Genomic DNA, 26,007 nt, shown 5'->3' with positions numbered 1-26,007 from the left:
ATGGGTCAACTGTGTGGGCGATGCATGCAGCTGCTGCGGGACTTCGTGGCCTTTGTTCAGAGGATGTCCTCCAACTTGGTGCACAGTATCAAGGAGTGCTTAACTCTGATAAGCAAATGCTCCTGCTTGAAACAAAACAGCTCTAAAGCCAGACAGCTGTACAAGCCCATCCTGGAGCCTCATGAGAGGGTGACAGCACAGGAGTTTCTGCAGCATATTGAAACAGGTAAGAGGGCTTGGTTGGTTTTTTTCTAAAGGGTTGTGAAAGAACAAGGAAATTCATTTTGTGGGTTGAAAACAGGTTGCTGGCTGAACTGCTCTGGCATGGCACGGAGCAGCTTGGTGATGTGGGAAAGGCCAGAGCTACAGAGCATTTTCTTTTTATCTGGGCCACCAAGGGCTCAAGTGGCTTAACTGTTGGGTCTAGGTAGAAACGTTCAGTCACTTTCTTGCTCTGCCACCACTGTTAATACATAACCCATGTAAATATGTTTCATGAAAGTGAGTCCTTCTAGTAACTGAAGTTATTTTTTTGAAGTCAGTCACTGAGGTCACAAAGCTGGAAACAGGATGTACTGCCACTGGATGGTCCGTGAGAGCCGAGCTGTGAGTAGGCAAATCGCAGTGTGGTCCGGGCTGAGTTGTGCGCATCCGCGTTGGCTGCCTGCAGAACACCTGGACTTGCACTGAGGGGGTCTGTGCTGTACGTAGGGAAGGTCAAAGACACCCTGGGACAAGCACTGTTGGGGTCCCAGGACTTCCTCAGATTCCAAGCAGCTTGTCTGCCTAAATGCTTTTGTTCGAACTATTTAGACACAAGGCTTGAACACAGTCATGGGATTCTGCATGAATCAAAGCAGATCCGTAACTCTTCATGTATCATCTCTTCTGCTTTACAGGCTACCTCCCTAATTCACCTGTTTATCTACTGGTGATGTCCTCGCTATCCTGTCCAAAGATACGACAATATCAATAGGAAAACTTCTTTATTTCACTCCTGCAATCACAGAATATCATCCTGGATGAGTGTGTTTTGTCAGTTGTCCAACCTCAAAAACATTTCTTGTCTCAAGCTTGGGCAGGGGCCGTTGCTTGTTTGGTTTTGCTTTGCCTTACAGATAATTGGGTATGTTGCTTTAAGTTTAAGAACATTGGGCTAAAGCTACTACACAAAATTGCATAGCCTTCTGCTTTCATTTATGCGAAGGGTGGAACACAAACTACTATTTGTCTACTTGCCTTTTTATGGACATAAAACCATCTTGTCAGGGGGATCAGGAGAGACATTTTTCCTTGGTGTGACACAGTTAATACTGTTTGAAATGGTCTGTCATGGAACAACCTTTGGAATAATTGCTGTGACGCTGGTTGTTGGGAACATGCGTGAATTAGCCGCAGCTGGTATTAGCTGGTGTCATTACCCTATGAATGCGGGGGGTCTCGTCCTGCTGATATGGTTCACTAATTACTGAATGTTAAGTGCCAGCTAAATTCTGAGCTCCATATTCAGAATAGGACCAGAGCTTTCAGCTTGATGTACAGTGGGGATCTTCCAGGGATGAACTTTTTTTTCCAAAGGCTACCATGCTCCTGACTGTGTAAGAGACTGTCTTGGCAGTATCCCAGCTCAGTTGATGGATCAGGTGCAACAAAGAGGTGGTCTGGAAAAAATGGTGAGGACAGAACGGACCTTTGCAGCACTCACTGGTGCTTCCCGAAAAGAATAAATGTATGTTTTCATGAGAAATCTTTTCCTCTCTGAGCTGGATCTTCAAAAGGCTGATCTGTCTTGGATCTTCAGGAACTGGGGTACAGCAGCAGTGAGCTTAGAGCTTCTGTGGCAGCAGGGCACAGATGGCGATGTGTGCTCTCAAGAAGGTCCCAGTGTCGGTGAGAGGAGATACACACCACTCAGGAATAAGAACCAAAGTTAATTCTCTGAGTGGCCAAATCCTGCTGCCAATACAGATGGAAGCAGGGAAGCTTCATGGAGAGAACCAAGACACATCCCTCTTACTTTAGTGCTTGGCTGTGTATTTTATTCCAAGGTAGAACAAGCCCATCCTCAGTTCTGGACAAATTGTAATAAGCAGGGAGCCAACATTTAGACTGTGGGTGCAACAAGAGACTTCATGGTTGATCATCATACTCAGCTGTTAGGTAGGGCAACAAATGCTTGGTATTATAAGCAGGTGAAGATTTTGAGTGGGTTCTGCTTTACCACTCTCCCAAACAAAATGGAAAGATATGTGGGAGATTCAGGTAGTCAGTGTGCAAGGAGCAGAATTAAACCACATGAAGAGATTTTTGGGTTTTCTCTAAAACCTTGCACACGCTGGCTAGTCCTTCCTTTGTGTGTATTATTAGTTATTAAACAAAATTGGTTTTTATATGAAGCAGTTCTGTGAAGCCCACTTACCTCATCCTGAAGGTAGGAGTTTGCTACTCTTGACATGTCAGCACCTTCTAATGGCTTGGATACTGGCTGAGTTCTGCACTGAGGCATGAAAGCTCACACCCCTCACATCCCTCGTATTTCTTTATCCCATGGGAGGTAAAGTACCTAGATCTTGTTCATAGAGCTATTTCAATCTTTAATGCACTGCTTCAATCTATTGTCTGAAAAATATATCTTATAATTGTGTTCTCCATCAGTCAATTTATACTACGTTGCCTTTTCAACAGTTTATACTATTGAGCAGTGGTTCAATGGCCACTTGAAAGAAACAGAGGTTTCTTCCTTTCTGCTGCTCCATTCCACACATTATACGTACATTATATAGTGACTTACAGAAGTCATGCATGACTGCTATTGCTTGATAGCTATTCTTGAACATCTGGTTTATTCATAGGGGAACTATCATCCTCGAGAACAGGTAGACTCATGCTAGAAATTTGAGCCTGAGGCAAGCCCGTTTGCAATCCATGTTGCTATTCCCTGAAATCCTTTATTATAATACCCAGGACAGGAAACACAGTGAACTTAAAATGTAGTAAATTAAAAATACGTACTCTTTCTGTAGCTCATAACTAAGAACACCATGTTCGGTAGATAAATTTTAGCAAAGATCTTCCATGAATCAGGAAAAATAAAGATTTTTTTTGAGAACAAGAACACCTACATTTATACTGGATAGCATAAAAGTATCTAAAGGTTTTAATTTATCTTGCTTCAGTCACTAGCTTTGTGAGCTTCACAAGAGCTATTACCAAGGACAGGTTATTCTAGATTTATTTGTTGCTTCTGCTTATGGAAACAAGAATAAGGATGGATGTGATCTATGGAGTTGTTGCAGTACAAAAATCCTTATGTGTTTGGTTGGCTGCAAATTTTAATTTCTGTTTGTAAAATAACCCTTTTCAGGTATAATTGAGTCTGTGCTGTCATTGTACATCTTTAGGTTTTGAAATGTCACCACTTGGAAAGGACCCTCTGGAAGCCTTAAGGACCTTAGCCTTTTCAGAAAACCCCGGTTTACAGCAGTCTGCTGCCCTCTATTACTTGCATATGAGTCAGCACAGTAAGTTCTCAGTGCATTAGAAAATTTTCACATAATTATAGATAAAAGTATTTTTTCAAACTGTGAAACTCCCTTTGATTTATTAATCAAGGTTCTTTTTTTTTTTCTTTTATGCTGTATTGTTTGCTAAGGAAAATGGAAATGCTGTCACTGCCATCTAGGCAGAGTTATTCTGGGTTTCGCTATGAGGAGATATCTCTCGTGAGACTGTCATTTATGCCATTGTAATACTTCTGGAAAAACTCAGCAGAACTCAAAGTAGTTAGAGTTAATGGGTACTGAATCTCCTGAGAGCAATGCAGTCAAAACTATGGTGGAAAGAAACGGTTTTACATTACATAATTTTTGGAAGAGGACAAAGGCCTAGAGGCCAGGTTGTAGTGGAAATTTATGAAGGAGACATTCTTCTTTGTCCCAACTATTCTGTGGGAGAACTTGGCTCCTGAGGTAATTTGTTAATGTTTAGAAGTCAACCTAGATATGCCAGATAAGATTCCAGCAAGAGTTTGGGTCCTACAAAAACGTAGAAAAACCAGCAACAAGCAGGCTGTGATTTATTTATTTATTTGTTTGTTTAAAAATTACTGCAAGGAGAATATTGTGGCCCTTGGCTTGATAGCTTTACCCCGTTTATTTTTTGCTGGATAAAAAGTGCAGATAGCCACAACACGAGGACCTGCTATGAGGCGGAATGACTTGTTTGTTTGCGAGGCATATTGCTTCCCTTCCCATGAAGTTTTTGGAGTACTTGATTATTCAAAACCTTTTCAGGAAACTTGCCCTGTTTTGCTAGTAGCAATGGAATTTAAATGAAGGGGAATACCACTCAGCCTATGTATGGTAGTACCTGAGGCTTAAGACCAACAAGAGAAACATGTGACTGCAGTGAAAAATGAGTCTTCTGAATATTTCCTCTCATTCCTGCAGTGAACGTCCCCCTGCCTGTGGAGCATCTGGAACCCTTCTATGCCTTATTACGGTCTGCTGACCTGGAGGTGCAGCAGATGTCTTCTTTGTCACTTGTCAACTTCTTGCTGGAAGGAAATAGTGAGTAATTAACAATACATCTCTGTTCAAGTGAAAAAGCCAGACTCAGACAGAAGGAGGGCACATCTACACACCCAGGTCTACACAAATGCAAATTCCATTTTTTGTGTTCCTGATAAGACAAGTGTGAGTCTGTTTCTGTCTGCAAGCCATGTAGATTCTGGTGGCACCAGTATATGTCAGCTCCCTCCAGCTAGATTATATCATGTGGCAAGGGATCTTGTATCTGTGTGCAAAGGCTGATAAACCACTCCCAGACCAATGTGGGAACAGCTATACTATTCTCATTCTTGGATCGAGAGCCCACTACTTACCCTTTACAGCAACCGATACAGCTCTTGGAAATAAACTCTGCCTATGAGAGAGTGTGCTTATTTTCTTGTTATTTGTTAACTGAACCTTGGTCTTAAATTGCTTGCAGATTTAAAAAAAAAAGTAATGTTTAATAGAATTTACTTTCTTCTGTGGCTAATAGGGCAAATGTAATTGATATAGGATCTGGGAGATGCAGATGAATAGTTTCTGTTGATAGACTGGGCACGAACACCCCACACCTCGTCAATGGGTTCCTTATTGCATCTACTACTGTGCTCCCTGACACCTGGGGCACAACAGTCGTTCCATCATGCTATCCCATAACAGCAGAAGACAGGGTCAGTCTCCAATGAATCTAGCTTTTTTCTTTTCTCTTGTTAAGAATCTTGCTGCAAATAATATCATGTCGCTATTTACAAGCACAAAATAATATTTAAAGGGTAGACTTCAGAAGAAAAAAGGGGAGGAGCTGATTAAATTGTGAACCTATTGGAAAGCTGCAGCTGCACTTTCCAAAATGAACCTTATGTTTGAGAAGAGAACTGCTAGCAGAAATATTTGGGACCTTCTGAACATCTCTTACACTCTTTCATGAATCTGAAGAGGAATCAAGCAAACAAAGCTCCAAACTATGAGTGCCTTTCAGGCTGTTTCCATTTTAGGTCTATTTTGCATAATCATAATATAGATGCCCAAAGCAGTCAAAGGAAGATAAATTTTTTTCACAAAGGCGTTAACTGTTTACTTTCTGTTTGTCCATTTGTTCTTGAATTTATGAATAGTTGACAAAGAATTAGTTGTCCAAATGGGTTTACTTGAGCCAATTCTGGACCTGCTTGAGTCAGAGGATCCCACCGTCCAGTGTAATTCCTGTGCCTGCACCATGACTTTGGCTGTTTCAGGTGAGTGTGCTGTTCTTTCCCTTTATCCTCTGCAGCGAGTTCATTCAACTCTTACATCCTATTTCAAGGTGAAACAACCCATTTGCAATTGGTTTAAGAGTCATAAGATGCAGCAGCAAATTTTGGTATTCCCACATCATAAATACAACTTCTTGAGATTCCAGTTAAGATCTTTTTCTCAGTTTTTCTGACCTTCATTCTCTTACGATTACAAACCTTTTTCTGATTTCCAACCTAAATATATTCATGACCAGCTTATCTTAATTAGTGCCTATGTTGGATTTTGATTCAGTAGTTCTCCCTCTCTGATGTCTATGCCGATGAGGCTCCTTCATTTTAGTAGAATGAAAAAGCCAAGCTCATTTAAGACTCCTCTTGTAAGCGAGGCTCTCCATTCTTCTTTATAGCCTTTCGGGGAGTAAATGATATATTCCAGAAACAGAACATAACAATTGCATCCACTGTTTTGTGATACCACAGACCTCAGGCATTGTTACAGTCCCAAGATGTACATAAATGCTGGAAGAATTCAATTTTTAATTCATCTCTTCTGAAAGAGAGGTCACCAGAAGTGTGCAGTATTTCAGCTGGGGTCTCACCTGTGTCTTTCATTGTGGCATCCAACAAAGTACGTTTTGTGGTACATCTCATGGTAACACTTGCTTTTTCTTGTGATTGCATCATGGTGATGTTATCCTGCAGCCGACTTAATCACTTAGTCTTTCTCCTCCTCTGCTACTATTTCTAGCAGACACCAATTAATTAAGGGTCTGCAACAAAAGTTTCCACATGCATGTCCCTACATTTTGTACTGTAAGGTTTCATTCTGTTTCTGTTGCTTCAGTCTTCTAACTTGTCTGTTATTTGTAAAATATTCCAGTCCACCACCACGTTGACAGTGCTGCACTCACACCTTTGTATTATCTTTCTGGTTCAAAACCAACAGCAGACCAGTCCCTGTGGAATTCCACTTGTAGTCTTCTTCCAGGTGGTCATTCCCATTCAGCAAAACCTGCTGCCAGCTTGTTTTTAGCCAGTTCCTTATCCACCATGCACTGCTTGCATTTATCACCATCATCTCTTGCTTAACTGTGCATATTTCATATCATGATATAGATATTTTCCTGGAATCCAGATAAGCTCAACCACAGTTATGAAAAGAACGGTCATCAGGTTAGTCTGGCTTATTCTACCTTTCACCAAATTGTGTGATTTTACCATACAAATCATGTAAAGCCCTCTACAAAAGCCATGAATAATATGTATTTCCCTTCCTCTAATGTTTATTCCAGCAGCTTTCCTCTCCAGTATGGGAAGTTGCAATCCCAGAAGGCTGGGAGAAGCGTGGTGAAAGTGTTCCTTCCTCACTTCAGTATTCACATTGCAAAGGGCGAGTGGATAAGCAGAAGCCAACAACATGAAAGTGCTGATTTGCGTTTTATCCCATCTTTTATTTATCTGCAGGTTTTAAAATATTTTTCCCTTTGAAACTTTTTTTTTTTTAAGCCTTGTATACTATTATGGTCAGGTTGAGAACTTTGTATATTGCATTACTTTGTGTGGAATGCAAATCGCCTCATTTAAATGTCTAAATTAGGCATGGTATCACTAAAATTTTAGGTGCTTGGCACCAGGAGGGCTTTCTTTATGTACGGTCAGTGGAGTTATGCACCTGAAGATCTCTGGAGGGATATCCCTCCAGCTGTTTTAAACAGCCCACAGAGAAATCGACTTCTTTGGTCGCCGAAGGATGTTCCTTAGTCTGAAAGGCACTCTGGCTCCTAGATGTCTTTGGAACCCAGAGTATAGGGAACCCACAGCCACTCCAGATCCAATCCACCTTCATTCTCTGTTGAAGGTGGTCACCTAATGCCGTTGCACACTCCCCTAAGTGTCAGTGTACTTCTGAGCACAAGTAGTTCAAATTAAGCACTCAAGGAACTTTCAAACTAGATAGGGAAGCATCTGCTGAACACAGAGGTAGGCAGTCCTGCAAGTGCTTGGGCTGGGTTGCTGGCTGTGATTTAGATCGGTTTTGAGGATCTCTGTCGCAGTTTAACTAGCATTTAGACTGACTGGATCCATTTATTTCTTTTTCAGATTATGTTTAGCTACCACAGCAATGAGACTAACGCAAGAGGCAATTCTCTAGAGTTGATTTTAATTTTATCTTGCAGACTCTGATATCTTAAAGGGCTTACTTGGGAAAAGTATTCTGTTCAACCATGTCCTTGAAGTAAGCCATTCATGCTTCAGAGGAATTTAAAAAAGATAAATATGGAAGCAAAATCAAATGAGGAAGATCCTTTAGATAGCTTCTAGGTGACTAAAATTCCAGATCCAAGAATGGTAATGTGTCTTAACTCTGCTGCAATAAACATTCAAGACCGTGTACAGAGTGAAGCTGCTTAACAACGTGACTGCAAGGTATACGTAAGCTGGGTTGTCTGGTACTTACCCGCTGCAATAGGTAGCCAAAAATAAAAACAGCAAACAAACCCATTCAGATGAAAAGGATTTGAAGGTCGGTTTGTTCCTACACTGGCATTTGTCCACACAGCAAGAAGACACATGCATATTTGCAATTATCTGCACCTTTTCAATCTGTGGGTGAAAGAAACCAGTTCTGGGATAAGGACTCTTCTCAGAGTACATAGCAACAGAACTGAATGTTCACAGCAAGGGTTTAGGGAGGCCTGAACATCTGCATTAAGCTAAACAAGGAGGAGGCACTGAGTGCAGCGCACATTCAAAGTTGTACCGTACGACAGGAGAATTTTCAAACACACAAATGGCAGAGAGTGAAAAGAAAGAATTTATAAAAGCAGGTTTCAAGGTGAGTTATTCAAACCCGGCTTGAGTAGATGTTACTGATTTCCCCACTTTAGAGTAGCATCTGAGTATGTGGTTCCCTTCTAAAAGCACTGTGAGGGGCATCAGTGGAAGGATTGCATCACTTAGATAAAGAGATGGTCCAGCAGAGAAACATAATCTAGCTTGCCACGTCTCTTATGGAGATGACAGTACAGTTACATATCTTGGTGAGATAGATACCTCCATCCATCTTTAACTTAACGAAACAGATAGTTTTCAGCCACATTATCTGACCAAAACTGGAACGAGAATGGAGAGAAGGATAAGGGAAAATCACACAGAATCACACAGAATTATCAGAGTTGGAAGGGACCTCTAGAGATCATCTAGTCCAACTCCCATGACATATGTAAAAATAAATCCAGCAAACCCCCAATAATGGGCACTAACAAAGACTGCAGAGGAGAATTTGTCAGCTGGCGAATGACCCAAGGGAAAATAATGTGGTGCCTGGGTCTCCATGTGCCACCTCCTTCTGCAGCAGGCTGTAAGAGCTCATCCTGCCACTGTGGGCTCCCAGTGTTGACCACCACCTCTGAGCCCTCAGGCAGAAAAATGGTTTGAGCTGTCATGGATGTGAAGCTTTTCTAAATCAAGCCAGTTTTGTTTCTTTAAGGAAGAAAAAAACTGTGAAGCACCCAAATGGCTCATATTCTGTCATGTTTTGCCCAAGTTCTGTCTGAACGTTTGTAAACCCTTTGCCCAAATGTGAGGTTATTTTCCACATTCACAAACATTCATGGAGTGTATTCTGTGAAAGAATGAAGGAAGCAGCAATATCTGAATTCTCAATCTTTTAACCTCTCTTCTTTACTCAACTAATTAGAGTTAACATCACACCAAACTGGTTTCCATCAGTTGGAGCTGCACAAAAGAACTTCTGCTTCCGCTGAGGGAAACGAACAATACGCAGGGAGATTAGATTGGAGAAAGGCTTGTCTACAAAATTGGCCAGAAAATTTCACCAGAATAATAGCTTCCCATGTGGAAAAGCTATTTTTAAATGCATGACTATTCCCAGAACAATTATCTTGCTCAAAAATTAGAGTATCTTTTTCCAGAATAAAGGGTATTTTCTTGAGTATTAAGTGTTCATATGAAGGCAGAAGGGGACTTATCCTGGAATACTAAACTGATACTGGCTGAACTTGAATAGATATCCTGGATTATCTATGTGTGCCAGTTCCCCAGTATATGTAGGCTCCAGGTATAGAAATAATGGCTTTGTTCTCTTAGCTCTCGGAGTTAGTAGGCACCTGAAGAGCTGATCTCATCCAAATACCTTCAGATTTCTTGCTTCCTTCTGCTTCATGTTTCTCTCAGCAAACTTCCAGAGATTGGCCATTGTTTAAACCGTCTAGAAATGTACATAAATGAAGCAATACTCAACTAAAACTCCAGTGGTCTTAAGTGGCAGTTTGGCTCAAATAAACAATGAAAGATGTAGGCTATGGATTTTGCTTTTTCCTTTTACAAGATAATTTGCAGAATACTAAGATATTAAGAAAATTCTTCATTGGTCTAATTCCCATTTTAATCTCATCAACTTCGAAGAACACCACTGCTAACACCTTTTTTTTTTTTTTTTTTTCAAAATTATGCCACTAGAATGCTTATAAGATACAAATACAGAAAATGTATAGATATAAATAAGACAGTAAAGGGGAAAGGACCATAGTTATCTGAGTGTGGCAGCAGGTTATTTGTTGCAAATGTTTTGAGTGCCTCATGATAGAGGGGTAGGGAAGAGCATAATGGAAGGATTTTCTTCTATAGGGCGCAGCTGAGGCTACTTTCAGTAAGTCCAAAACAAAAAGAGTAGAACTAAAAGCAGGTATTTTTTTTCTAAATTGTATTGTATTTCATAGCATAGTATGACTTTATCATATGTAGTATACATATATACACAATATATAAATATGTTACATATTATTTTATAGTATATAGTTAATTTTATAGCATTATTTAAGTATTATAGTTATTTTTTTCCCCAGTTTTTCATCTAGGAGTCTCAAGGGACTCCGCAGATCTTTTTTGAATTCTCCTTGTACTCCAGGATGTTGAATACAACTGTACAACTTAATACACTGCCATGCAAGGAGGCATCTCCACTTCAGAGAAGAAGTGGTTCCAGTGGTTAAGTCAAATTCTGTCTTTAGAAACCTCTGCATTGTTTGTAGCTGTCAAAGGAGTGACACAGGCACATTCAAAGAGAGAAATTTGCCCTGAATAATACCCTGCTAAATTAATTCAGTCTTACCTGCAGTGAATTATGTGGGTTTTGGTTGGCACACTGTGGATAGCTTGATCAGACATACCAGAGGTACAAGGTGAGTATGACACTATGCCGACCTGTTTAAGGGGAGTTATGGTCCTTTTATTTTAATTGTCTCAGTCGCAAAACAGAAGCACAGCTGCGATCATGAGGTAGTTTATTTCCCATTGAGCTCTTGGAAGTTTTAACAGGTTCCTTTGAACATGCAGAGAAATTTTGATATATACCAAAGAATTGGAAAAGTGAACACCAAAGAAATCTAGTCCTGCTAGTTCTTCTGCTCCTGGCTCACAGTGAGACGGCAATCTCTTTCTTCTTTCTTTCTTTCTTTCTCTGATTCTTTTCTCCAGAGTCCAACCGAGAGGCTATTGGCGCTGCTCAAGGAGTTACCCCCCTACTGTCTCTTGCTAATTCCTACGATCCCAGAGTCCAACAAAATGCAGTTGGTGCTATTCTCAACCTCACACGATCAGGTACTTTCTGACTAATGGTTTATCTAAGATTGCTGAACAAAAAATTCTCACTGATAGAAAAATAATTCAAAAGGGTTAAGGTAAGAATAAAAGCGTATCTGAGCAACAAATTATTTCCTTTGCATATGGCGTTCATGTTGATGCCAGAGGCTGATGATTTCAGTTTGGCCTCTCTTTTGCTAATACAGACCCTTTTTCGCCTCGTACCAAAATAGGAAGGCTTGATTTTCAACCCCAAGGGGCTAAAATATAAGTACTAAAATCACCAGTCAAAGAAACAGGAAAAAAAACCCAAACATTTGTTGAAGAAATAACTTAGTCAAAAAAGTTAGCGGCACATTTAGCGCTTTGAAGCAGTCTCAGAAGCTTGTCCAACAAGGTCAAGCTCTAGGAGCATTTAACTTGTATCACTAACTTGGTGTTGGAAGATGCAAAATATAACTATTATGGGCCAGGCGTTAAAGGCTCCTGGGATATCTGCCAACAGCTTTAGCAGAAGCAGTATTTGGTCCTCTGCGATAATATGTGCACTACCATACACTAACTCTGAAACAAACCAGCATTAAGTCTCACCTATCTAGATGATACCATTATCCCACACAGCTAAATGATACAGTTGTGAGCAATGTCTCTTATCTCCATATGGTGGAAGGGGATGGTTGGCAAGGGCTTATACAGTTGGCTATTACACTTCTGTTATTATTCAGAATTTTTGAAATAATTTGTTTTTTTTTTTTTTAACACAGAAATCATGATGAATATTGTACCTGAGATTTTTCAGCTTCTTCAGCGACTTTGATTCTTGGAACAGTCTTTAGCATAAAACGAGCAAAGGCTTAATTGATCAGACAGCCTGCTAGTCATTTTGCTAAAATGTCTACGTACTGCTATATTGCACAAACTCTAAATTATATACTCTCTGGTCATACAGATTGGCATATATTTGGACAACTTCACCACTCTCCCAAATCCCATGGTTGTGCATATCCCTTTTGAATGGTGCCTGCAGACGAGAGGGAGGGAAGGGAAAAGACACGCTAACAGCACTTTTTTTTTTTTAATGGCAGAGAAAATCCAACAGGTCCTATGCAAGGAAGGAGCCCTACCAGTTCTTGCTTTGCTGCTGGAATCTCCTGACTCAGAAGTCCAGGTATGGCTCAAACAGGTCAGATTTTTAAGCAGTAACAGTGTGACTTGACTGTAAGGAGAGCACAAACCACAGCATGTGGGAATGAACATGTGGAGAGGAGGGAAGGTTTCTCTAGAGAAGACGGGAAACACATGAGGGCATCTCAGTGAAACTCAGCTTAGTCAGATAATGCATATTCAAACTGCTCAATTTGTCTAGCTCCACGGGAGAAAGTTGTCATGCAGAAAGGCATCTGCCAGCACACACTAACACAAGCACACAGTTGTTATGTCGTTACCTTCCGATGTCTTTTGGATCATCAGACAGGTTGCAAATAAGCCTCTTCCTCTGTTGATTTTTTTCTTTGCATCTTAACTTTGATCTTGCACTCTAAGCAATTTTACTAAGTGTTCTGAGAAGGCATAACTTGCAAAGATTTTTTCTTCTTATTGTAAATGTCTGGAAAATCTCCCAATTTTATGCCTACTGCAGACACCTCTGTGATTCTGCATACTTAACAGAGAGCCAGTCTTGGTTCAAAAGTATGCCGATGAAAAAGTATGAATCAGAGTTGTAAACCTTAAAATCCTCTAGTTCATTCATTCATTCAGTCCTCTGAGTAGTACAGGATTGTTTCCTCCATCGATTTTGTTATCTCTATTCAGTCTCTTTTAAATGTCTGAAGTGATGGACCCTCTGGAATTGCTTTCTGCAAACTGTTTCAGCATCATCCGCTTTCTCTGAGATTCATCTGAAAACTTCCTTCTCTGCAGTTCAACCTGTTTCTTCTAATTATACCTCCCTAGTAATACATACTCATATGTATAATCCTCCCTAGCATTAATGCTTACATCCTTTGAAAACGATCTCTTGGCATGCTAGGGCAATGACTACATCCAGCTTGAGTAAATCAGTGTAAACATATAATACAGTAGATGCAGATGAGCTAACTTAGGTGCCAGCAGCGGTGTCGCTGCAGCAGCACAGTACATTCCCCAATAACCAGGGTCCTCATGGGTTTGTACAACATGCAGTGCCACAGCATGACTGCTGTTGTAGTGACAGCAGATTGCATCCCTTTTCCTGGAGGAAGCCCTCTCAGGCTGTTATCACATCTACCCAATAAAGCACCCTTAAGATGAAAAAGTACTTTCTTTTCATCACCTCTAAATTTGAGCATTTCTGCAATTTATTTTTGTTCTCTTCAACATGTCACCACTGTGACCTCCTCTCTCTCTACCTTTTTCTTGGTTCTCTGCAGTATTACAGCTGTGCTGCCCTAAGCAACGTGGCAGCCAATGCTCAGCACCACGAAGCCATGCTGAGACCTGGCAACAGATTCCTGATGCGGACACTCATCTCTCTCCTATCCTCTTCTGTGGACAAGGTAAAGCTGTAGCTTTATCTTTGTGTAAAGGCTTAGCATCAGAGTAGAGCTATGAACTTGGGTTTCCACTTTCAGTCTTGCACAATTTTCCTTATCTACTGTACAGGTGCCTATGTGGCACCTTTCCTATGAGAAAAGACGCATATATTAGACAATAGATATGATCTACAAGGTCAATGTATGGAGAAAGAGAAGGGAAATCATTAAAGATGTTCCACAGCCCTGGACACTTTCTTTAGATTAGGACGGCCTGTATTCTTTAAACTTGAAACTATGTGTATGAAGTGCTCTGTCCAGGCTCTTAACTACCTTTGATCATTGTGTCTGCAACAGAAAGTACCTGGAGCACCTATTATGCTACTTTTTTTTTTTTCTTTTTGGTATCCATAACTTTGACTATATGGCTTCAAAGAATAACATCTTGAAAATGTTGCTTTGTTGGGAGCCACACCAAAGAAACTTCAATAAGCCATAGTTCAGCATTTAAAGACTGTGTAGGAGGGAGGTAAAAAGAGGCAAAGCAAATGAGACAAATTCACTCCCTTCATTTTCCTATACCTTATCTGACATTCCTAAAATAACCCAACATCTGTACCCTATTGGTTCTTCCTCATCAACAACAGGATGACTGATACTAGAGGAGGTTGAAAAACATTCATCAAAACTTTGAAAAAAAAATCATGTCCCAAAATTTGTTGTCTGAAGATAACGTAATAGCTTGCTAGTGTTGTCACGTTTATTTTGCATACAATAGGCAAGAAGATGCATTACTGAAACCGCTCTTTTTTTCCCCTCTCTCTTTTTCCTTTTTTTTTTTTTTTTTTCCTCTTTGGCACAAGCAGGTTTCAAGCCAGGCATGTGTTTGCCTAAGAAATTTGGCTACCAGTGGTAAGCAATATATTGGAGATAAACAAACCACACTATTTCTTTTTCTTTCTCTCTCTGCCTTTCAGAGTGAGCACAGTGGGCTGGGAACCTTTCATATTAAAAGCACACTCTACATTTTAATTGGATGTTCAGGGAAGAGGGAGGTGCAGTTTACTAACTAAACCAGCCTCAGAGCTCCCGGGTAGTGACGGGAACATAAGTGGCGATCTGGACAAAGTGAGAGACAGCAGAGGTCTTCTTATGCACACAGCCTTTGCAACTGTATTAAGTTTTTCTCCCTTCCATGGTTCCTAAGCATTAAACCTGATTAGGACAGAAAGTCTCCTGAAATTGCTGCTTGAGTGGGGACCTGCCTTCTCCCAAGGCATGAATCTGCCTGTCATTAAATATAATTTTCTCCCAAGCATTTATCATCCTCTTAAAAAATCACATCCTATTAAATGCCCAGGGTCTGTTTCGACAGCATACTTGGGAGATGAAAGCAGGGGACTGGCGTGCTCAGCACGAGAGCCCCAGGGTCCAGGGTAGAGTTGTTCGTCTAGAAAACGTAGAGGTGCTTCATTTTCAAGCAATCACAATTGCAGTGGAGCTCCTTGGCATGGTTGAAACCCCCCTGTCTGCTTGGCCTTTTAGGGCTGCCGCTCCATCTGCTGGCAGCTCTGGCATTACCTTTAGCGCCCAAAAGCACTTGCTGAGGTTGCAGGGACAAGTGGGGTATAAGGATGGCTGATCTCTCCCCTGGCTGACCGTAACTCTATGAGACAGGTAGTGCTCGGGGGCCTTCTCACCGGGCCTCAGGCCAATGAAGCACTCAGAAAATTCCCCTCCTTTCTTCTCGCTGAGGTTCAGACATAAACCAAAGGGTGCCCAAAACTACATTCTGCTCCCAAGGTTGTATTTGGCAAAATAAGGCAGAACAAATGAGGGTTTATTTTTATAACCAAACATCCAGTGTTGTCCCATCCCACAGAGATGGGGAGGTCCCCTCTAATTTTATCACTGATACGCTTATTATTATCGTCAAATGCTTATGAGTCAGGGCCTGAATGTCTCCTCGTGGTGCTCTGAAGCTCCCTGACCTCTGTCATTTTCCCAAACCAGCAGACATCCAGGCTGAGATGGTTGCTGAGGACGTCCTACCCAAGCTGCGCTCTCTCTTGGCATCCGGCTGTGAGGATGTGCGTCGCGCCTCCATCGCTCTACTCTGGATACTGTCCCAGCACCCGCACAACCAGGTAGGGGACATCATTTCCCAAGACCAGAGGGGAAAGAGTACTTCTGGCCCCCACCTGGTGTGAAGCTCCGTTATGGCCAAACTGCAAACAAAACACATTCATGAATGACCGATGGACTCCGTGAGGCTTCACAACCCTTCTCCCTCCCACACAAATTGACGAGATTTTGTCTACTGCATCTGCCCTGTCACTAACTACACAAGGAGCCTGTCTGTTGTGGCAAGTGGGATCCAAAGGATCCTGTAGTTAATCACATTACCTGTAACGGGACTAAGGGGAGGGCAGAGGGGGAGATGGGTGTCAGATTCCTTGGATGTGTGGATACTACCCTGCGCTCCCTGCAACTCCTTATGGTCCCCTCCATCTCCAGACCATGCACTTAAAGTGCATCAGTGCAAAATAAAATGCAAAAATACTTTACTTCCCTATACGGATAGTTATTCCAAAGTACATTTGCATAAATCTAACACCATTTGAATCAGGATCAAGGCAGAAAGGGAGACTAATAAAACTTGAAATCCTTAATATCTCCTTAAATATCTTTAGCTAATTCACCAGGACTTTCCTGTGTCTCCTCATGTCCATAGTTACAGAACGGTTCTTTTGCCCACGTTCAGGGTAAACACCACCAGTGTTTACCACAGTGCAACACTTTGCAAATACATGAAGAGGTCTGACTGGAAATAAACTACAGCAAATAAACAAAACAGACACTCCTGCTGTACTTTCACCCTCCACATAAAACCAGTGATTAGCGACTGACAAATTATTATTTTTAAATGTGCTTTTCCATTACAGTAGTTAAAGGCGTCTCTAGGAACACGGATATGAAAGGTTTTTGATAGGTGTCTTAAGCTAACAATAACCTTTTAAGAAAGTCAGAATTTGGGTAGATAAAGCAAAAAAATATGAGAACCTTTCCTGCCACATTGCTTTAAGCAGCAGTGACAGACAACCCGAGTAACCACAGCTGGGCTAAGGTGCTTCTCATGGCTGAAAATACACTCAGTCTGATTTGAAATGTCCTCTGGGTACCGGAAGCCTGGTGCCTTACACCTTGGTTGCCCGTACAGAGCACAGTACGAACCAAATTGCACCTCCTTTAACTCCGGGACACAATGTAAAAAACGGGTAAGCTCAGCGCCTGGCAAGCCGCAGACAGAGCGCAGAGCTTTGCAAAGGCACTGTGGCTTCATAGGGTTTGCGCTGGCTGCATTAGCACCAAACGTCCTCATTGCCTGTCGAACTGCCTCACGCAATCAAAACGTAATTTGCTCTCAAGAAGCTTACAACTGAAATACATTAAGTTAGTCGGAGGCTATTCACACAGTAAAAACGCTACTCAGTAGGAGGCGTTGGGCTTCAACACTGTCGTGTTTGCTTTCCTTGCCCCCAAGCACCGTTTAGACTTTTTGTTCGCCCAGAAAAGAGTATCTGCAGCTCCTTTCCTCCCTGATCCTGGAACGTGTCTTTACCGGTGCTTCAGATCCGCAGCTGCAAAGGGCACAGCGCAGCATCAGCCGGAACAGACGGAAGCACCAGGAGCTCACACGCGTTACACCAGCAGTGAAACAGCCCGTCCTTCACGGGGGAAACGGGTCTGCAGCAGGAGGCTGGGGAGCAAAGCGTCACCCTCGAGGGTTTATTCTCCAGTGAGAAGTATCTACATCTCAAAATTTGTTTTAGCGAGCAAACACGGCTGTCCCTGACTACTGAACGTTGCGGCTTTGTGCGAGCGAGCCCTGGGCGCTCTGAGAAGAGGCTGACCTCTCCTTACTCATATCCTGCCTCCCCACCTCCAGGCCTTTTCTGGCCTCTTTTTCAAATCTTTTCAAGGTTTCTTTCTCTAACCCAGGCTGAATTCTCAGTGAGTGAAAGAGGGACTTCTCCATGGGAACAGCTGTTGGAAAACAAACCACCGAACAAAGCTAACCTTTACAACCAAGTCAAGTGATGCTTGAATTATTACAAATACTACCCAGGATACAATAGGGCAGAATTCATCTGCCCTTTCGTTACCATGAAGCAACCCCCTGGGAATGCTTCACAGGAGCTCCTCTCCCTGCTTAAACCCCTTCTTTGCGACCCCCTGGCCAGGCTGTTGACAGCGATTCCCAGCAAGCGCTGGAAAACTTCCCTCTTGCCGGGGGAATTTTATTCAGTTCTCCCAAGGACAGCCCAACTCTGAAACACTAAAGAAAGAGTCAGGCTTTGTGAGCAAACAGCCTTTTAAATCACATTCCTTTGAGCAAAGACCTGGAAGTCAGGGTGGCAGGGGTCCGTCTACGCCAGATGATGCCACTGACTTTCCGCTCCAGGTACAAAATAACTTTGCCGTCCCATCTTGCTACCTGCTAAGCAGGGGATAATATTTGTCTTGTCAAGAAATCCCTGGACAAGGGGTGCAAGGGCAGAATTGCAATTGTAAGCACAGCTGCTGCTGGAATGCTTTTCCTTGCTTTTTTTTTGTTTTTTAATTTTTTCTATTTTTTTTTTTTTTAGAACTTAGGAGAAGGTAGATCAATATCCACCTGAACCACCCAATCCATTTTCACTCAGAGTTTTTTTGTGATTGTCTCACCCTGTGCAGGATTGAGCCAGAAAACAAAATCTGGATCCCAGACATATGCCAGCCAAAAAAGAGATCCAGCAAAATTTAAAGTACTGTCACTTGCTAATGTAGGTCCTAAATAAACAGAAGAGTTTGACAGGGAAGTCATTATGTATTAGGAAGTTCATTGATAGTCCGTAGACAATTTCCTCCTCTCGGGCTGTAGCAAATCAAATAAGGGTACCGTAGTTGATGGAATTAAATAGAAAAAGGGACACTTGGTCCAAAAGCACAGAAAACAATCATCAATGGTAATTTAATCAGATTATCTAAAATTATACTATATCTGCCTTTGAAGAGAAAGAAAAATAAAACTAGAGAAAATTTATAGCCATTATCTGCATATAGGGTTCTTTAAATGCCCTGAGTTTAGGCATAGCACTGCCCTGTGCATCTATTTTCATGTTTTATTTTAGGATTGCTGGTTGTGACAGTGCCTAAAATGAACGTAAGTGAAGATGTCAGCTAATACTAAAAGAAAATAAGATACACTTTTGTAATTTAACCTAAGTAAAGGAAAGATGCAAGTTAAACTAATTTTTAAAGACATCTGCCTTTCAACGCTGCTTCAGTGACCCTGACATTTCATCTGGATAGATGGTTTCAGAATTATGCGATTTTTCTCAACGGTATATAGAATTGATGATTTGTTTTATATTGAACGCTCTTGCTAATGTGTCTTGATTTCTAAGCAGCACAAATAATACAGTTCATTACTAACAAACATAAGAACCGCATAAAGAGCTAAGGGAAAGAGGCTGAAAGAAAAAATGCTCCCAAGAGGAAATCATTTGCTTCTAGCTGTAGAGCTAACCCAAAGCCTGCTGAGATCAGATTTCTTTTATAAACATCACTGTCCTCTTAATCTATACTGTTATTGAGGAAGCTACCTGGGCAGTAATCCAAACCCAGAAGATCTGATTCAACAAATATTAGTGGTAACTGGAGGAAGACTGCATTCAAGGAGAGAGGGACTCAGTAAAGTCCCTCTAAAGTATCCATTAGACAGCAGAGAAACATATGTATAAACTCAGAAGATGCTGTTCAGAACACGTTACGAAACTGGTGCTTGATCACAAACTGATCTAAACATACAGTCCATTATAGTATGTGAGGTAAATTGCTGAGGTACTCAAGGACACACTGCTGCTGCCGCCGCCGCTACTTCACCACATACTTTTGCCTTTCACACCTATCCTGACGACTTCCCCTTCCAGTCAGGATCCCACGTCCTTCCCCTGACTACCAACAACCTCTGGGAAGCGTTTGATACAAACAAAAATAAACTACCAGACCTTAAGGACTCCAGCTTTCCATAGCAAGCGCCCTGTAGATCAGTACCAGTCAGTAGACCATATTTTAAGAGAAAAATCACTAGATCCAGCTGCTACACCGTTGGTTTAAATGAGCTAAGTAATGTTCTTCTTTCAGAGCTAAGATCTATCCATCTATCTACAGTTTGCTGTGAAGTTGCACTTTGCTGTCTGCACTGGATGTAATTGAGATACTGGTTTCTCTTCTCAGGACACTCTGGCATGTGCTGAGCTAATACAGAGTCTGGGGACGCTACTGTCAGCGCACAGAACAGACCCTGTGATTGTTGGCCATACTGCTTGTATCATCAAAAACCTGAGCCTTTCCACAAACAGACAGGTAGGTAGCCAATATTTTTCGCTGAACTATACCCTGGGAGGTTGCAGTTATGTTTATATCAAAGCAGCATTACCCACTGAAAGATTATTTATTTTTTTTTAAATGAAACATACGCCAAAGATACTCTACATAAAATTGTGTGTGTGAATAAAAGGACCTGATGTGCCATAATGAAAGGTGGTTTGTTGTTTTTTTTTTTTTCATATTTTTCTAATACAATACAAAAATGCTAATGAAAATAAGAAATGTCTATTTTTTCATACAAGTGATGTGTTTACCTAATTTGAATGACTACATCATAGGTATAAAAAGTACTTCTAGCAAAGACATTTCATACTAATTAAAGGAACCATCTAGGAAATCTGAGGTTTGTTATAAACGAGCCAAAATGAAAACTATTTCCAATTTTTTTTTCACTTATACTAACTAAGAATTATATGAATTTCTGATAGTTGTGAATCAGTTTTTGCAGGGAAATAGATTCCCTCAAACTCAAGGCCCACAGTAGGAGTTAAAATGGACCATCCTTTCAAAGTTTGCTTTAAAAAAAAATACCATATTTGTCACTTCAATTCCCTGACTTTATTCTGTTATCAGCAGGGAGCTGGTTCACCTTCATAAAGCTTTATAATGTGCCTTGCAATGTATTTAGCTCTCACTGCACGAGTGAATCCACAGACATGAGTCCCAGTTTCCAGAGGAAGGATCCCTAAAACACCTAAGAGTCCTTAGCACAAGAGGAAAAAAAGCGTTGGTTTTATGCCAGCAGGACACGAACAAAGTGTGGGAGCTTGGAAGGCAGCAGTCTTGAATCCAGTTTCAACCTCTAAGCAGCAAGTTAAAAAACTGCAACATAAAACGAGCACACGAAAAAAAGATACTCCCTTTTGTTGAAAGACACCTGAGCTCCCTAATGGAGGTGTGAGCAGCTTCCATTATTAGGACCTCCCAGAGAGCTGATAACTTTGTGATTCAACTTTGCTAGTAATCAGTCACCTCCCGGTGACTCATTCAGGACTCATTCCTTGGTCTCATGTGCTTTTAATCCAGGTCGGCACAGGCTGAGTCTCCTATTTGTTTTCAACTTGGTCTCTAAAATACATATCCCAGTACAGAGACACGCTGCCCAACACTGCTTTTGGCATAGCGGATTCAACCTAAAAGATAAGGGGTACACGGAAATGTTGAATTCATAACATTTCTCTCCAGAAACAGAACTCACCTTTGCTAGTGAGAGGTCATCTCGTATTTCTGCAGGTCAGAGCATTTCAACACCAGAAAGCTTTCAAAGCCCTGGAGGCAAATACAAGAAACTGATAAACTTCCACATTTCCCAGTGCTTTGCCCTGGAGCACTCAGCTTATTCACCTCTGCAGCAAGACTTGAGCAAACGACGGCTTAATACTGCCGCGCAGCCTGGTACAGCAGCAATAGGTCAGGAAATTCTTTGAGCTCAGCCTGATCTGTGATCATGAGAACGTCCCACAGACGGAGTAAGCCCTGGGAAACGTCTCAAAGCAGGCAACCTCTGAACAATCCAAGGCGTTTGTCACCTGGTTGCGGTAGATCTGGGAGGAGACATTTCCATTCTGACATCCTCGGACACCACTGAAACGTAACAGAAGTGCTAAAGACGAATTTCTTTCTTGTTGCAGAGAATCATTGAGAGCCCATGTGTTGAAGGTCTCCTCCAGACCATGCTTTCTACTGACATTCAAGAAGACTCTCTTCATTATGTGACAGCTTGCCTTGCTGAGCTGGCAAAGCAAGGTAGGGAAGCTATCCCACCATAAATGGCTTAATCTGAGAAGTATATGTACCCTTTATTAATCCTAATGGGCGATGAAACCCGGGTGGGCATACAGCCCAGGTCTTTCCCTTTAAATTCACTGGGAGTTTTGCCATAAGATTCAAGAAGAACAAGATCTGACTCACTGGCAGGAGACGTGGGCTCCATTGTTTGCACTTTTTTCTGTTGAAGTGCTTACAATTTTTTTAATCAAAATTCTTTGTGCTGAACTTTACTGCTGTACATGGCCTGCCTACTTTTATTTGTAATGTCACCCAATTCTCCAGCTGAATTAATTTCACAACAGCAGAAAATCATGTAAGAGGAGAAAAAGGCTAAAATACAAAGTGGCTTTTTCTCCTTAAGTTTATTGCACGCAGATTTTATAAGAGATGCCAAATTACCACCCGTGGAAGGTACAGTACTCCTCACGGCACAGAGGATCGGTGTGAATCTTCCCAGCCTGTCCCAGCACTGGATATTGCCTGCCAAACATTTCATCTCCTGCATCCCTTGTAACCACCATGCAACTGGCGATACGTCGCGTTTAATTTTGCAAGAAGTGGCCAGCAACTGCTGGACAGACTGAGCCCACTAGGCGAGAGTGGATCTCGTACATAAAATGATTCATTCTTTAAGAACGCAAACCCAACAGAATAAAATTCCATCAGCCTTTCTATGAATCAAATCCATGGCCCTGTCTTACTGAGAGCATAACCTCAGGACGTGACCCTTTTTTACAATCTAAACATGCTTATTGCCCAAGTTCAGCACTTATTTTGCTTCTCCAGCTGTGTAAAGGATCTCCTGTTTAGGCAGTATGTCTTCTGGCAGACCTCTCACCTTCATTTCTTTGACACTGGAGTTCCTTTTTACAAACTACTCTCTCTCTTGTCTTCCAGAAGGAGCCACGTTACGCATGGTCCAATGGATGGATGAGCCCTTGACAAAGTGTTTGGTGAGACTGGCTGGCCAACTGGAACATACGGAGCCATCCTTTCAAGCTGCCTCCATCATCCAGCACTTAATAGGTCACGGTAACTGTCACACAGCATTACCTGTGCTTTCAAAGATATTTATGGCTGTCTGGAGTGAAATGAGCCTTTTCCCAAAGGACTTAAACATTTGTCAGGCACTGAACAACCTTTAGGCATTTCTATAGCATCCTCCATCCGGTCTCTACAAATTTATTAACGTAAAATCCCCTACAGTCACCCTCTAGGTACACGTAAAACACTACCTGAGTACATGAGAAAGCCAAGGGATGAAAATGCAGCATAGAATAAAGATTTGATGCAGGTGTTTGTTGCCTTCTTCAAGCGCTGCCATTCTGCAGCGCTAGTCTGTAGCCATTTCCGAGGTCCTTAAAAACAACTTAAGTAGGAAAGGGGGATAGTGTGAAACATTCCTTACCAAGGGAAAGATGAGAACGTGTTTCGGAGAAGAGGCGTTGTTGCACCTTTCTGTTTGGCCCTCCTTCTCAGTATATACAATGTGATGGCATTCTCCACAGACAGGAGCAGAGGTTGGAAGAGACGATTACAAGGGGATGGTTGTGTTCCAAAATTTTAGATGAACTCCGCTCCCTGACCAGCAAGAGGAAAGCATCTTACTGAACCAAACACTGCCGTTGTAATTCTAGACTAGATTAGCAGGAGTGGCTTTTAAGAATGTAGCCTGTATTTTTTTAAGTTTTAGCGAGAGAGAATGAAAAGAGCATTATTTTTACCTGTAGAAAACAGGTAGTACATGGAAGTCCTCTGCCATTCTTTGCAGTAATGCTGGTTGTGGCTGAAGTCAGACGAGTTGGGGGGCTGGAACTCGATGATCTTCAAGGTCCCTTCCAACCTAAACCATTCTATGAGTCATTAACAATCTTAAATGTTGTTACAAAAATAAATTTTCAAAGCATTTTAAAGGCTCCTACTAATCTCCAGTTGTTCTCCCATTTATGCAGAAAAAATGATGGTTTTGTTGAAGCGCCACATCAGGGAGATTCAGGCTTACCTCAAGAACTTTCTTGCTCACCAAGAGATCCGCTTTCAGCAGCTGGGCATCTCTACGTTCTGCAGACTGCGAGAAGGTAACGTCCTGCCTGCTGGGCCGAGCCCCCGGTGCGCTGCCAGACTCTGCCTGCTCCCACCAGCGGCAAACAGGCACTGCTTTATAGCAGAAATCACAGTGCCGGCCAACCTCCTCTGGGGACCAGCTCTGCTCACTTAAGCAAACAGAATAATCTCAAGGGTAGCTGTTACCTTACCTGTTTTTAAGTAACTAAGAGTATCTTTAAGAGTATCTTATGGTAAAGGCAGGGTTTTTTTGGTTGGTTTGTTTGCTTTAAAACTAAAGGCTTTCTGATCAGGAGGGAAACAGGACTTCAGGTACAGATGTTTTTATCCAATATAAGAATGTTTGGCACTAGACACGACCTAAAAAAAAATGCAAATATAAATTTAGTTTCTTTTGATAAAGCAAGCAAACAAGCAAATTGCAGTATTAGCTGGTACTAAAGCTGGGAAGTCTTTTCATAGTTTAAATTCTGTTCCTTGATTTTTTTTTCCATTTTTTTGCTTATTTTTGGGGGGGGGGTTGGGTAGAAGTTGAGTACAGATGAGAATTATAATATGGAAATATATAGCGTATATATATATAGTATATAGCGTGTATCTTCACATACGTAGAGCCAGAGCCAAGACCCTGCTATGTCTTGATGTGCATCTGTTGCATAAGGCTGAATTTGGCAACTGAGCTGTAGACATCTGTATCAGGAGAATTCAGCAGCAAGCAATCTTGAATGGTTATAGGGATGAAAACTGAATTTCTATCTGTTTTCTGTGTAGAAGAATATTGTTCTACCTTCTCTATACTTTACACTGTAATAAGAACATTCTTAAACAGCTGTATCTAACCTGAAATAGAAGCTTTCTAAGCATCTGCAGGTTGCCTAACACTTGTTTTTCCTCTTCAGATCCAGAATTTTCATTAGCATTCAGAAAAAGCCAAATCGCCAAACTCCTTGAGCAAGTCCGTCAACAAACAGAAGAAACTCAAGAGCTCCTTAGGGCAGCTATTTGCCATGAAGACAGTTAATATTTAATCCACGTGGCTTATGAAAACTTAACAGATCCAAGAGCCCAGACTTTCAGAGAAGACAACTGTAGTTAAAGTTTTCCTGCTACTTGCAATTTCGTCATACAAGACAGATGTTCCTATAACAAGAATCAGAGCAGGTCAAAAGACAATCCCTTGAACACTTTGGCTGGCTCCTTAAGTGTGCTTGAGGACTACAGCTACATTCCTTCCAACAGTTGGGAAACCACCTGGTATGCTTGGGTAATCTTCCATGGTTTGGTTTTGCTTCCTCACACCCCCAGCCTCCACAAAACCAGCGCTGTATTCCTGAGGTTTTGTTCACATAACAGGCCAATTCTACTGAAGAGGCATCTTTCAAGTACACTGGTTACTCTGCATTCATCTTTGTTTCTTTTCCATGTCCCTCATTTCAGAGCACACTCCAGGGACTTGACTTTAGAAAAATAATTGAATAAACATATAGTATAAAGGTAGTAAACTACTAACAGGTTACTACAGGCAGTAACTGCTGAGGGACAACTCAGAAGTTGCAAGAAATTTGTAAGAAACAAGAACAGGACAAGCCTTCATGCTGGTCCTTGCCTACACGGTAGGCACTACTTGCCAGCAGAAGAGCAAAGGCACGCTGGGGCAGGTAAACACTGCATAGAGCATGTTCAGAATATAGCAGCTACCACGGAAGATTTGGGTGAGATGTGTTTGAATACTGAAATCTGTCTTCTGCAAATGGTGAATTATTTCCAAAGGTACTTGCAACAGGGAAAAAAGTGAACATATTGGGCAAAATTAGGAACTGGTCTTATATTTTGATATTT

The 26,007-nt window shown here is 41.5% G+C and overlaps 1 protein-coding gene across 1 annotated transcript; it reads left to right on the top strand.

Annotated features, from left to right (window-relative positions):
* LOC309669548 (uncharacterized protein) lies at window positions 1-25,189 on the top strand (the record flags this gene model as incomplete). Its single annotated transcript, XM_082480249.1, has 14 exons — window positions 1-226; window positions 3,402-3,521; window positions 4,449-4,568; window positions 5,666-5,785; window positions 11,285-11,407; window positions 12,475-12,557; window positions 13,798-13,923; window positions 14,766-14,811; window positions 15,913-16,046; window positions 20,182-20,310; window positions 21,966-22,080; window positions 23,002-23,136; window positions 24,057-24,182; window positions 25,068-25,189. 14 exons carry the CDS (start codon window positions 1-3, stop codon window positions 25,187-25,189), a joined length of 1,725 nt encoding a protein of 574 aa, XP_082336375.1.
* Window positions 25,190-26,007: the final 818 nt, after the last annotated feature.

The sequence above is a fragment of the Vanellus vanellus genome (genome assembly GCF_965231255.1).
Source record: "Vanellus vanellus genome assembly, chromosome: 3".
Lineage (NCBI taxonomy): Eukaryota > Metazoa > Chordata > Aves > Charadriiformes > Charadriidae > Vanellus > Vanellus vanellus.
This window is presented reverse-complemented; position numbering and strand designations above follow the sequence as displayed.